The 14,582-nt window shown below is 43.2% G+C and overlaps 1 protein-coding gene across 12 annotated transcripts in view; it reads left to right on the top strand.

Moving 5' to 3' along the window:
- Positions 1–14,582, top strand: part of MYO9A (myosin IXA) — a 174,744-nt gene that overhangs the window by 30,016 nt on the left and 130,146 nt on the right. For all 12 annotated transcript variants that reach the window (XM_063169350.1, XM_063169351.1, XM_063169353.1 and 9 more), the window contains exon 2: positions 1,163–2,086. In XM_063169350.1, coding sequence (XP_063025420.1) covers positions 1,244–2,086 — 843 coding nt within the window. In that variant the 5' untranslated portion in view covers positions 1,163–1,243. The remainder of the gene's footprint in view (positions 1–1,162; positions 2,087–14,582) is intronic.

Raw genomic sequence — 14,582 nt, 5'->3', positions numbered from 1 at the left:
CCTCAGAAATGAAACAGTTCTCCAAATCCCAGCCTGGAGTGGATGTGGGAGATGAGGGTGGCTGTACTTGGATTGAAGGTCCTGGATCTGGAAACCTGGGGGAGAATGCAGGAACAGGGTGACCAGTGAAATGCTGTCCCTGAATACTCTTGCCAGCATCAAATATCTGAAGTTCCCTAAAACTGTTGTGGGTTTTGACTTCATGGTTTTTTGACCCTTCTTGAGCGTTTTGTTGATGCCAGGAGGGAACTGTCACAGTTGTGAGGTCTTGCTTCAGTGGGGCAGTGCTCACTGAAAAACTCAACATTACAAATAACATTACGATGTGTGTCCATGTAAACTTTAATCTGTATGAGGCGTCACTGCCACCTGATTGCCCAGATCCTGGTTCTGAGGGTCCTGCTTTTCTCCTTAGCTCCTTTTTGTCTTTCTATTGGAGTAACTCTTAACATCTTCCAGGGCAGTTTGGAGTTTGCTAGAACTGGTGGAGAGCTGGGGCCCTTTAACTCTGAATTTGCTTTTATCTGGAGCTGCTGGTGGTGTGTTATCTTCTTGTAGTGATGGAGTTTGAGAAATCAGCTGCACATTTGATGTTTCATTGCCAGAGAGATGGGTTTGTTTGTTTTTAAGCAGTATAATAGAAATAAAAAGTGCAATGTACAAAGGAGTTGGTTGCAGTAAGTTGTATCCAGTGTGAGATATGCACATCTCTGAAAAGGGGTGACTTGGTAGGGGAAAAAGTGCTGCTGATTAAATCATCATGGGTTCAAAATCCGGACAGGAAGGAAAGGAATTTATCTCCTCTTCACTGGCACAGGACTGTGGAAAAATGCATCTGTAGCAAGGGCCAGGTGTGCAGAGGAAAGGTGATGGTCATTTTGTTTTAGCAGCTAAAATTTGTGGGTGCTGAGTACTACGCACCCATGAGATGGATTCAGGAGGTTTTCTGGTGTGTTGCTCACAAAATTTTTGCTGAAAATCAGAGGGTAGTTCTGATTTTCAGGGGCAAAATTAGCAAAAGCTTCAGGTGCTGTGGGAGGAGGAGTAGGGGGAGGCTGTGTTGTGTGTGTAGTGTTTGGGTGTTGCATATCTGCCTAGCTATCTGCTACAGCTTTGGGGCATTTGTAGGATAACACCGAACTGTTTTTATTTTGTTTTTTAGCCTTGCTAACATGATGACCTGACAAGATCCAGCACACAGTCCTGACTATGCAGCCCAGGGACTGATGGGCCAGGATCCAATATGAGTGTAAATGATGTTGGAGGCAGACGACGCTTTGAGGATAGCGAGTACACGCTGCACATCTACCCCGGGAGCATCGCAGAGGGCACCATCTACTGCCCCATCGCCGCCAGGAAAACCTCCACGGCCGCCGAGGTCATCGACTCGCTCATCGACAAACTGCAGCTGGAGAAGACAAAATGCTACGTGTTGGCCGAAGTGAAGGAGTTTGGAGGGGAGGAATGGATCCTCAACCCCACGGACTGCCCGGTGCAGCGCATGATGCTGTGGCCGCGCATGGCGCTGGAGAACCGCATCAGCGGCGAGGATTATCGCTTCCTGCTGCGGGAGAAGAACCTGGACGGCTCCATCCACTACGGGAGCCTCCAGTCGTGGCTGAGGGTGACGGAGGAGCGGCGCAGGATGGTGGAGAGGGGCTTCCTCCCCCAGCCCCAGCAGAAGGACTACGATGACTTGTGCGGTTTGCCGGACCTGAACGAGAAAACGCTCCTGGAAAATCTCCGCAACCGCTTCAAGCAGGAAAAAATCTACACCTACGTCGGCAGCATCCTCATTGTTATTAATCCCTTCAAGTTCCTACCTATTTATAACCCCAAGTATGTGAAGATGTACGATAACCATCAGCTGGGGAAGCTGGAGCCCCACATTTACGCCGTGGCAGATGTGGCTTACCACGCTATGCTCCAGAGGAAGAAGAACCAGTGCATCGTGATTTCAGGAGAGAGCGGCTCGGGAAAGACACAGAGCACCAACTTTCTGATTCATCACCTCACCGCCCTCAGCCAGAAGGGATTTGCCAGTGGAGTAGAACAGATTATTCTTGGAGCTGGCCCAGTGCTTGAGGTAAGATGGAAACGATAGTAGTGTGGAAATGTTTTAACGGTGAAAAAAACCAAACCTGAGTAGTTGGGATTTTATTGTGACACTTAACTCTGTGGTTATCTGCTAAATACTGATAATAAAGTGACAACAGCATTAGCAATGAGAGAAACTTGTGTTTCCACCTATAGAATGTTACCTGCTTCCAAAAAAAAGAGGAAAAAGCAAAAGTACAGCAGATGGCTTGCTGCCAAATTTGTTAATGCTTTGTTTTCACTCAAGTGTTTCTCAGTGCAGGTTTATCTCGGGGGTTTCTCAGTGGGAAAATGGAAATGAGAATTATCAGTAGCAATTTTCTAATATATTGAAAAGGGATTTCATTGCACACAATGTATTGATAATGTTGTATTTATGGAGTTTCTATGCAGTCAGCTTCTTTGAGCTGGGGAAGAAATCAAAGGTAACTTTCACGGTCAAAATTGTGTTTTCTAACCATGAGTGCTTGATTTGGCCACTTATTGGTTACTTTATGAGGACTCTTCCTGTGTATTAGAGGTTAGATCAACTTGGCCGTCAACTTTTCAGGTATGAAACGCTGAAGTGGGATACCAGCATTGCTTAATTAATTAGTCATGAGCTTGCCCCATATAGTGGTTGAGATGGTTTTCCTTGGAATTGACAGCTTTGCCAGTTAGAATTTTGTTGCTTAAAGACTCTTCCTGTGTATTTTTTTAGAGGTTAGATAAACTTGGTCATCAACTTTTCAGGTATGAAACTGTGAAGTGGAATATCAGCATTAATTAATTAATTAATTAGTCATGAGCTTGCCCCATAGTGGTTGAGATGGTTTTCCTTGGAATTGACAGCTTTGCCAGTTAGAATTTTGTTGCTTAAAGCCCATCTGCACATGGCTGATGTGTCAGCTTCAGCCATGCCATTGTCCTTGGAAGCCGTGATCCAAGGAGGATTTTTGGTGCATGCATCCTCTCCCTCTCACTCTCTGGAGTTAATGAGAAAACATCAGACCAGGCTCCTGTAATCAATGGTGGTTACTGTGGTGACCCACATTGGTGACCACATTAATTTCAGAAAACTGGCATGAAGACTGTTGCATTCCACCTCCAGTCCTGTTGTTCCACCTGCAGTCCTGTTATTTATTTGAAACACTTCCATGCTCTTTAGTTTTTGATTGTTGCTTAATGTGTCATGTTGGACCAAGGTCATTTTATAGTTGTCTTTAGCAGTGTCAGAGAGAGCATATCTGTCTAGGTTAGATTTCTGGAGGTGGGGAAGAGATATCTCTGTGAAAAGAAAGGTAGAGGGAAGTTTGGGGAATTGTTTTTTTTTTCTTAGATTCTACTTTTCTCAGGAATAGGTTGTCTATTTTCTTGGCTCTTGGATGGAGAGAGGCATCACAAATGGTTTGTTGGGAATCCTGCTCTGGTGGTGGCCACTCACTTCTTCTGGGGACCATTTATGGAATGGTTTGGGTTGAAGGGATCATCCCATTCCCATCCCATTCCACCCCCTGCCATGAGCAGCAACACCTTCCTCTATTCCAGGTTGCTCCAAGACCTGTCCAACCTGGCCTGGAACAATTCCAGGAATGGAGCTTGGAACTTCTCTGTGCCAGGGCCTCTCCACCATCACAGGGAAGAATTCCTTCCTAATTCTTAATATTCTTTTCCTTTAAAAAGCAGCCTTGTAGTTCTTCTCCTTGCTTCCCTGTCCTCTAGCTGAGGTTGCTCAAAGCCCCAGATCTGGCAAGTTGTGTGTGTTGGGATGAGGTGGAGGGCAGGGATGCACTCCAGCCTTTTGTTTTCCTTTCGCAAGATCTGCAGCTGTTTTTGAGGGAAAAAAATCCTGAATCATATCTGTTATATATTTTTTTTTGCTGTTGGAACAGAAGTTTGCATTCCTTCACTCCAGCAGCTGGACGGCTGCTGTTGTGCTGTGTCTGCTTCCAGGCCTCTTGGAAAAGTGGGGGTAATCCAGAATTTCTTCTGCTCTGCCAGCACTGGTCCCAAATAGTCACAAATCAGGCAGCCTGAAAGACAAAGTGCCTATATTTCTGCTTTTCCTTCTCTTTCTAGAGCTTCCCAAGAAAGGGATCTTCAGAGCAGAGCTTTGGGTTGCATTACTCTGCAAAGCATTTGCAGATTTGACCTTTTAAGTTGTGGTTGAAATAAATTGAATAAACTCTGGAAGTTTAGATGCCAAACTTTTGGGGATTTTTTTTTCTTCTTTTCCTTTGTTCTTCTTCTCTCCTCCAGACACCTTCTGCATTCCCTTTGCATATTTAAGATCAGGTTGTGTTCAGCTCAGGTTTGTCCTTCAGAGGCAGCGACACAGCTCTCTGTGCTGTGACTTCTGATTTAGAAAATGGAGCAACCAACAGCTCACTTGGACCCATTGATCTCTTTCTCTGCCTGAAAAGTGTTTCTGGCAGGACAAGTGCATGGAACCTCCTGTTCCTGGGAATGCCTTTGCTGTCATGCTCACACAGCAGGAGCGGAAGTGGAGCAAAATTAAGATTTTTTTTTTTTTCTGCAGCTTCTCTGTTTTCCTAATTTACCTTTCATGAACAGCTTGGGGCTATTGTTTGGGAATTTTTTTTTTTTTTTGTTGTTGTTGCATGAGATTCCTGAGTCTTGTCCAAATTGGACTTTTGGGGATGGCTGTCAAGACAAGCTGTTACTGCCCTCCAAACAGGGTGACATCATTCACTAGTTGCACGTAGTTTGAGGTGTGTGCTGAGACCAGGCGTGTCCTTTTAAAGTGTATTTGATGTAAATCCTATGCATTTTCTTTTTCTTCTGCTGGGATTTAATAGGAAAATTTTGTTGTTGTGGTGCTCCTTGGAATGGTTGCAATATGCTTCTTTTGGTGATAAATTATATTTTAAAATACATGCATATTTATATATGATCTTTCATAAATTATATTCCTGAAATGCCAATACTGCTTCTCCTGTGGGTGCCAGACCTGCAGTTATCCTGGGTAGGATAACTGTGGGCAGATCCCACACTCTTAACTCCTGTACAGGAATGAGGATGAGGGGCTGCTTGATTCATTTAGGAATTAGGGCACTGTTATTTCCCTGTGAGAAATTGCATTTTATACTATTTTTTCTAATAACAAGATTCCAATTTTTTAAAAAACAGGTGATTTTCTTTATATTTTTCCTCAGTTTCTCCCCATTTTCTTCTGAAACACATTATACCCTATTAAAACTTGCTTGTTCAGCAGAGCTCAGCTTACTAAATTTTGCATTTTGTTTTTTTTAGTTTCAAGACTGAGCTTCTCAAAAGCCATAATTTTGTGTAGTTAATTAAGGAAGAGTTCCGCATGCTGCAGTTCTATTTTGTTTCTGATTGACTCCATGCAATATTTGAGGTGAAGATGACTTCTGCTCACCTTGATTCTCCATCAGGAGCCCAGAGTGCCACACCTCAACAAGACATTGAGGGTCTGGAGCACCAGGAGCAGCTGGGGGGGCTCAGCCTGGAGAAAAGGAGGCTCAGGAGGGACCTTGTGGCTCTGTGTCCCTGACAGGAGGGGACAGCCAGGGGAGGTTGGGCTCTGCTCCCAGGGAACAAGGGAGAGGACAAGAGGAAATGGCCTCAAGATGTGCCAGGGGAGGTTTGGGTTGGAAAAATTTCTTCACACTGGAAAAGATGTGGCTGTTCCATCCCTGGAAGCATTCAGGGTTGGAGAGGTTGAACAGCCAGGTCTAGTGGAAGGTGTTCCTGCCCAGGGCAGGGGGTTGGATTAGATGATCTTTGAAGTTGCCTTCCAATCCAAAGCATGCCATGATTCAGTTTGTGCTTTGCCTGGAAAGCTGTGCTTTGTCCCTGCAGGGATATTTTATCCCAGATCTAGGGAACTTGTTGATATGAACTTGGAACAGTGTTTTAAAACCCTGTTTTCTCTTTAATTCTATTAGCTAGAAACATCCAGATGAACTTTATGTTGGAATCCCAGCTTGTTTTCATGGATTGTAACCCTTAGAGGTGGGATGTGGATGGGATCATCACCTTTTACTGGTACATGGTACAGCCTGTGAGCATCCTCCTGGACCATGCTTCAGCTTTCTGGGGAGCTCTGAATGCCACTTAATTTATTACATCTTGCTAATTTCTTTTTCAATTCTGCATACAACTGCAAAAGTAGGAAAATCCTCCCTGGCTCAGGTATTCCCAAAGTTCCTCAGACAGGTATTGGATGAACCTTGGTCTAAAGGAGTCTGGACCAGATCGTTTTACCATCAGTCCCTTTCTCAGCATCTCATTTGTCACAGGAGTGCAGCCATGGCAGCTACACACAGCAGATGTGTTGTCTGAGCAGCTGTTGATTTGCCTTTTCAGACATCCCAGTGGGGATCTCTCAGTTGCTTTTTTTAAAAAAAAAGCCAAGAGCTGTGTTCCTGGGAGAGGCCTCGGAGCACAGGCGGCGGCCAAGGGGAGCTGCTGCTGCTGCCCTTCACAGCTGAAATGCATCTGCAGCATCTCTGCCAGAAAAAAAGGAATTGATTGCTTGAATTGCTATGGAAAGAACTGCAGGGAGCTTTCTGTAGACATGGCCCTGCTATTTGCATTCCCAGTGGTGGTGGTTTGCACAGGAACCTTAGGAACATCAGCCGGAGTTGCTTTTTGGTTTCTGGAGCAGTGTTGTGCAATGTGTGTGTTTTGCTTTTGTGGGGAAGGCAGAGTTGCCACCTGAAGGCCTTGGTAGCTGAGAGCCTTTATTTTTTCTTATTTACTTAATCCTGATTGTAGGGTTGTTAGAGGGAAATGCAGACAGCATCTAGAAAAGATTTTGGATGTTATTTTCCAGGGTTTTGTGCTGATGTGCAGGGTCCTCCCAGCTGAATTGAGCCCTGGCAGCTGGAGGTGCAGCCCTGTGAGGTGTGAGCAGAACAACTCCACAGTGCTGGAATTGCAGTGGATGCTGCTGAATGTTTCCAGAGCCAGACAAAGAGCCATTGAGTCGAGTTAGAAAAATCAATTAACTGGAATGATCAGGCGTGTCCTGCACTTCCAGCAGGTTCGGGCAGCGCTGGAAACACGGAGGGGCCAGAGCTCCCTGTGCACGGGCCTCTGCTGCTTCTCCTGCAGCTATCCTGGGCAGGACCAGCTCCTCTGGCAGATCCCACACTCTTAACTCCTGTACAGGAATGAGGATAAAGGAGCTGCCTGATTCATATAGGAATTAGGGCACTGTTATTTGCCTGTGAGAAATGACATTTGCAAATGGACCATATTCATATTTTTACCTGGAACAATGCTAATGGGATGTAAATTTTTAGTACATTACCTTTTTTTCTCTATTCCTGCTTGAAACAATGTTAATGGGAAATAAAATTTAAGTATATTTATATTTTTACTCTCTATTTGGAACAGTATTAATGGGAGGTAACCAAATTCCATTAAAATGGACTTAACAAAAGATAATAGATTCTCTGATTCAGTTCACAATGTTCAGTTTCCAGTACAGTGATTTTTAAGTAATTGGCTTGTATTGTGTGGCTCTAAAAGTTTTATATCCAAAAAAATGGATTTGTGTGAAAGGAGAGGGAATATTTATTCTTCTGCTCATTATTCACTTTTAATCATTTTTAACCTATGATATATGCAGTTATCACTGCTCTGCCATCTGAGTTTGGGGTAGGTGTGAACACAGCAGCCAGGATTTTTTCCCCTCTGCATTCTTGCCTCCCCAGTGCCTGGAAAGGTTAGAGAGAGAACAGCACACGGAGATTATCCAGCTGATGCCTAATGTGGGAAGAATTTGTGCAGGCCTGACACAAAGGACTCCCACAGCAAGGCTCTGCACCAACTGCTTTTCACCAGTGCTTGCAAAAGGCTGGGATTCTTCAGCTGGGGAGCTTTTACAGTTTCAGGCTCTGTATCAAATAGCATCTTGTTCATCCCTATTTCTGACACTGAATTATTCAATATTTTCACCGTAGAGTCTTCCTGCCATATCAGATGGGCTGTATCAGTGCCTGGGTCTAATATTGTTATTATTTTTCATTACATGCTATCTTCAGCAAATATTTCATTACTCCAAAGTCCAGATTATTGCACTTGAATGGCAAAAAATGATGTTCCTTCCCGGAGATGACAGTGGGGAGACAGTGGGGAGATGGATTTGTTATTAAAGCAGGTTTATATGAAGCTGCTTTTTCTCCCCCCCTTAAGAATTAGGAGCTATTTTGTTTCCAGGAGGGAAATGCCAAATAAACCCTGCCCTTGTTGGGTGGAGTGCTCACCTTGCAAGACATCCTGACTTTATGGACCTCTAGATAGCCAGGCTTTATGGATCACTAATATCAGGATCTCTGGCTATCCAGAATCTATAAATATTTATGTATCTATACAAAATAACCCTGAATCTGACCCTGGCAGGGACCATGTGTTCATTCAAACTGAGATGATGCTCAGTATTATATGGTATTAGACAACAATTTACTTTTTAATACCATTTTTAAAATATCTTTCCCGGTCTTATTCCACCAATGTTTCTGTTATTTGGGTTTGTATTCAGCTTTTCTGGTAAAACTTGACTATCAAGGTGCATATTTAACAAAACACGAAGGAAGGGTTCATTTTCTGACACCTTATTTCCCCTTTTTCTCTCTATTTAACAAATGCTGTAATTATAATGTAGCACTTTGATAAATGATGTTTTCAATCAAAGATCATGTTGCTGCTGTTCAGTAAGGCTTCCACGAAAACTTAACAACCAAGACAAGGACTTTTTATTCCTAATGTGCATAGTTAATACAGCACCATGTTTTTCTAGTCATGGAGTGAGAAGTTAAGGGATTTTGTTTCTTCCCCCTCCCCCTTCTCCCTGTCAAAATACAGATTTTTTTTGTTTTCAGGAGCATTTTCTGAGACCCTTTTGACTTTTTCCATGGCTGGGTAGCCTGTATGGGAATTGACACGCTGGGCTGGGTGCTGGGTGGATGCCAGGTGGGTGCTGTGCTGCAGCCTTGGTGGGGAACAGAAGAGCCTGGGAACAAGGAGCCTTTGTAGGACAGGGACTACACCCAGCTTTGGTGGTAATTTCACAAATTTGGGCTTTTTTAATGGTTTCTGCCATCCCTGTGGCTTTTCTGGGCCCAGAATGAGAGTGCTGTGCCCTAAAGACCTCTGGGAGAGCATTTGGGTTTGCTGGCCCAGGAGCAAATCCCTCTTCTGACAGCTCAATGACAGTGTCCTACTGAGCTCAGAAATTGTGTCCCAAGGGAGCAGATAGGATTTTCTGACTCTGTCCTCCATGTCTTCAAGGGAGAAAGGCTCCCCCTTCTTATTTATAGGGCAAGAATTGCTACTTGTAACAATAAATTGTTATTGCCACCAATTTTATAGGGTGGGGGGCAGAGAAAGGGTGGTTAGTTATAGCAGGGACCACAGTGGTCACCTGGGCCCACAGGGCAGAAGATTGTGTCCAGACAGCTCTGGAATATCTCCAATGAAGGAAACTCCACAGCCTGTCTGGACAATCTGTCCAGTGCTTGGTGACTGCACTGTGAAGAAGTTCTTCCTCCTGTCCAGGTGGAGCTTCCTGAGCTCTGTCCCTGCCCGTGGCTCTGGGGCCATTGCTGGGCCTGGAGCAGAGCCTGGGCCCTGCTCTGCCCTTCCCTGTGTCCAGGGACACCCAGGCCTGAGGGCTCCTCTCCAGGCCGAGCAGCCCCAGCCCCCTCAGCCTCTCCTTGGCAGGGAGATGCCCCAGGCCCTTCCTCATCTCCGCAGCCTCTGCTGTTCCTGCTCCACTCTCCATCCACAGCTCCCTGACTGGAGGGTGCAGCCTGCTTGGGGCTGCACTGTGCTCCCAGGAGATGAGGGACAGGACAAGAGGACATTCATTGTCCTAAGCTGCCTCAGGGGAGGTTCAGATTGGACTTTAGGAAGAGTTTCTTCACAGGAGGTGTGATTAGGCATTGGAATGGACTGCCCAGGAAGGAGGTGTCCCCATCCCTGAAGGTGTTGAAGGAATAACTGGATGTGGCACTCAGCACTCTGGTCTGGTTGACAAGGTGGTGATCACAGGTTGGATTTGATGATCTCAGAGGTCATTTCCAATCTCAGTGATTCCATGATTCTGTGATAAATACAGCCCTGCAATGTGTAAATCTTCTTTCCCCATATGATTCCTGTGGGAAAAGACTTGATAATTCCAGTAACTGAGGGACTGAGACAACTTCATACTCGGGTTGATTCATATACTGAGGTGTCGTAAAAAGAAGCAAACCTGGTATTTTGGTCCATCTATGCAGAGATGTGGCAGCTGCACCAAGAATACTCACATATCAGGACTAGGAGACCTCCAGTTGAGCTTTTGTTCATGCCTGTAATTGTTACTTTCCAAGTCAGTGTGTTCACTGAGGAGTGTGATGATGGTCATCACTGAAAATGCCTCAACCCAGGAATTGCTGGGATGGGCATTGTTGTCCACCTCTTCTACAACAGGTGGATTGCAGTTTTCTTTCAACATCTTAAGGATATAAAGGAGTTTAACCAAGTGCCTCCTGATTTGCCCCAATGGCTTTGCCAATCCAAGAGGATTCAGGTAAAAGCAGCAAGGCACTTCAGGGAGGCAGAGGCAGGGAGCTGCTCCCATTTGTTTGCTGTTTAAGGTTAAATATTACGTGGAGGTTAAGTTAAAGCTCGGCGGAGGGCGGTGGAACAATCCTCTCCCAATCCCACGTTGCACAAGGCTCACAGGAGCTCATGGCAGCAATTCAGGGTAGGCAAATAAAATCATTGTTTGCCGTGTTTGCGGAAGGGATCTGCCCTAACGGCAGCAGCAGACTGCAGCTCCCTTCTATTCCCTTAATTAAGATGGATGAGGAATCAACGGCGTGCCAGACAGTTGAGCCTTGGGCTTTGTCACTGTGATTGGGGATTTGGACTTCTCTGGGCAGAGGCTGTGATAGGGAAGATGAAAGGACAAGGAGAATCTGAAGAGTTTCAAACAGTGGAGACCTTTTGTAGATAATTTATTTTCAGCATATTCAAAGTATAAAAACCAGATTATGTGCATTTTGCATCAGCAGGTTAACAAAGCTCTCTGTCCCTGGGTAGTTGGTGTCCCACCATCGCTCCCTGCTCCTGTGGAGCCTTGAGCTGAGGGGAAGCACCTCCTGTGCAGGAGTGAAGAGCCATGGAGAGCCAGATCTTCCTCTGTGCTGCCTCAGATGAAGGCTTCACCTCATCCTCATCCCAGCCCTGGGAGGGCATGGAGCAAGCAGGATGAGACCTGCCTGCTGGTCCCACCCCTTGCAGGCAGCTGTAGCTCAGGGATCTCCTAAATTGGCACAATCTTCATCTGCTAAGTCTGAATGGGTGTTTTTGGGGTCAGCTTCACTATCAGCGGCCATAAGGAAAGCCTGAATAGAGGAAAAGGAATCAAGATTTCAACAATATTGATTAAGAGTCAAAATAATTGAAAATTTAGCACAGCACAAGACAAATCAGGATTATTGTCATGTAAAACATTATTTATAGTTATAGAACATATATATGTCTATATTTTTAAAAAAAGGAGGAAATGAAAAGTTGAGCAATTTCTGCCCATAATGTAATTTAAAAAAATATAATTTTTTTTGTCAGTGCTGTCCAGATCCACACTATTCTCATTTGAAAGAAGGAAATAAGAACAAAAGAACGTGATTCCTGTGCACTGACTTTGTGGTGGAGACCAAAGATTTACTGATTGTCCCAAAATGGGCAGATTGACTTCAGGTTTTTAATTGGGAGAAAAGTCTTAGCCAAGGATCTCAGTGAAGGATAACAAAGGAGAATGAAAGCAGCTGGGTGAAAATGCTCACATCCAACATAAGGATAAAATGTTTATACTTAATTTCCTTTATCGTTGAGGAAATCAAAATGGTTTTTTTGAGAAACAGCAGGTTTGGGGAGCAAAGTTTTGGTTTGGTGGGTTGGTTGGGAGCTGTCTCCCAAATATTTGTTGCTTGAGTGCTTTCCAAAGCAGAGCAGGTCCAGACTTCAGTAAAGCATCTGATGTGCTTGGAGAAGAAACAGAAAAGAAATGAATGAAGAAACAAAAGAAAAAGATGCAAAGCAGATTTCATAACACAAAATCCTTTTTTGAAGAAATTTCTCAGGATTCCAAATATTCTACATACAGGCTGGTAGGTGTAAGGAGTAGTCCTGAGTCTCTCCTGTGGGGAATTGTGGGGTTCAGTTGAGGGTTATCTTGTTATATGTACAAAGTGAATTATCCTTTAATTAAAGAGATTTGGAAAATAGTCCTGAGGAGCAGAAAATTATGTATTTTTTTGTTGTTCAGCAAATACAGGTAGAGTGGTTTCCATCTGATGGAGATAGGGAAGATTTGGTGTTGTCTCCTTAAAACAACCTTCTCTACAAGGCTCATATCCACTTCTTCATTGAAAGAGAACTTTGCAAACTTTGGAAATACACTTTTCTGGTTTAGTTTAAGGCTCTGAAAAATGTGGAGTTGGAGACATTGGAGTTTGTCTTTATCTCCAAGGCTACGGCCGCGGAGCTGGCGATGCTGGGAGGAATGTGTTTGAATTATTAGGCTGAACTCTGCATTTCTGGGCCAGAGTGTTCCTGGTATTTGGAGGCCTCTGGGATAGAGGTAACCTTGCCAGCAGGTCATAAATTTGAGCCAGGTTTTTTTTTTACCTTAGTCAGGAAATTCACGCTGGAGCTTTCCTTAAGCCAGGATTGTCAGTGATCCACTCCCAGCCCGCTGCCAAACCTGGGAGTTGTTTCCTGGCGTTTCGTCGCCGTCTCTTTGTTCCGTCCGTCGCGTCCCCGATCGCTCCATTTCCCCTGCTCCGTGCTGTTCCCCAGAGCTGCAGTCAGGAGTGGATGAATGCACACAATCAGCCTGCAAAAGCCTCTCTGCTCGTTGGGGGTGATGGCCAGCACCAGGATGTGCTGTCCAGGGAAAATTATAATGAGCACTTCGTTTTAGTTTCTCCAAATAAGCGCTAGAGGAAAAGCTGCCATGGGATTTTGGAAGTTTTGGGATGCTTCATGCACAAGCAGGTAGAAATCTGCATTGCAGGTGTCATATCAAAATCAAATACATAACAACAACAACTTGTATAATAATATAAGTTAATATCTTCTATAGTAATAATAATAAAATATGTCAGTATCTCCTATAATACTGACATATATATGAATTATATAAATACACACACAAATCTGCATTGCAGGTGTCATATCAAAATCAAATACATAAATAACAACAACAACTTGTATAATAATATATCTTAATATCTCCTACAGTAATAATAATAAAATATGTCAGTATCTCCTATAATACTGACATATATATTAATTATATGAATACACACACGAATCTGCATTGCAGGTGTCATATCAAAATCAAATACATAAATAACAACAACAACAACTTGTATAAGAATATAAGTTAATATCTCCTATAGTAATAATAATACAAGTTAATATCTCCTATAGTAAAAATAAAATATGTCAGTATCTCCTATAATACTGACATATATATTAATTATGTGATTACACGCACAAATTTGCACTGCAGGTGTCACATACATATCCAAAATAATATATATATTATAATATCTGCCCTAATAATATATGTAATAATAATTACATGTAATTACATATATACACACCCCAATCTGCACTGCAGGTATCAAAGAAGTTCAAAATAACATCTGTAATAATATTTGTTATATTAATATATGTAATGTAATAATAGTGTAATAATATGTATGCACAAAGAAAAATCTGCATTGCAGGTGACTCAAAGTAGTCCAAATTTATATATATATTAATATGTCCTGCAATAATCTATGTAATAGCAATATATCTATATGCATATTTACAAAATCATCTGTGTTGCTGGTCTCATAGATGTTCATAATTACTACTACTACTAGTAATAATAATACCAACAGCAATAATAATATAGCATCTCAGGTGTCTCATAGAATCCCCCAAAAATTACTCAGGTAAAACCCCATTGCATTCTCTGGGTCATGGCTTAATGTGAATGTAAAAGGCTTTATTTTAATTTAATTCTCAAGCTATAATGGAAGTAAACTCTTTGTGCTACAGAAAAGCACAGCTGTGATGGATAGTTAAAATATTTTGGAGAGTGTTTAGCAATGGAAATTTGTCCAATATGTTAATTATTGCATCTGTCAGTGAAATGTGAGGTATGTTTGTTGCACATTTGGTATGAGCAGAGACACTGCTCCAGTCCACGGCTACATCACGGTGATGTGAAATTCATATGAATTAAGACAGTTTTAAAGGAATTTCAGTGGATTCCTTGAAATAGCAGTTGCTCAACACTGATGATGTGTAATTCCCACCAGTGCTGTCAGTGTTGCTGGGCAGTGATTTTTGTGCTGCAAATCCAGCACAAGGTTTATTTTCCCCCTTCCTTCTCTTTTCTTTCCTGCAAATTGAAGCACAGAAAGACCTGCTCCCACGTCCTGTCTGGATTGCCACCAGATATT

Source organism: Melospiza melodia, chromosome 15 (genome assembly GCF_035770615.1).
Source record: "Melospiza melodia melodia isolate bMelMel2 chromosome 15, bMelMel2.pri, whole genome shotgun sequence".
Classification (NCBI taxonomy): domain Eukaryota; kingdom Metazoa; phylum Chordata; class Aves; order Passeriformes; family Passerellidae; genus Melospiza; species Melospiza melodia.
The sequence above is the reverse complement of the archived record's forward strand: the minus strand, read 5'-3'. Positions and strand labels throughout refer to the sequence as shown.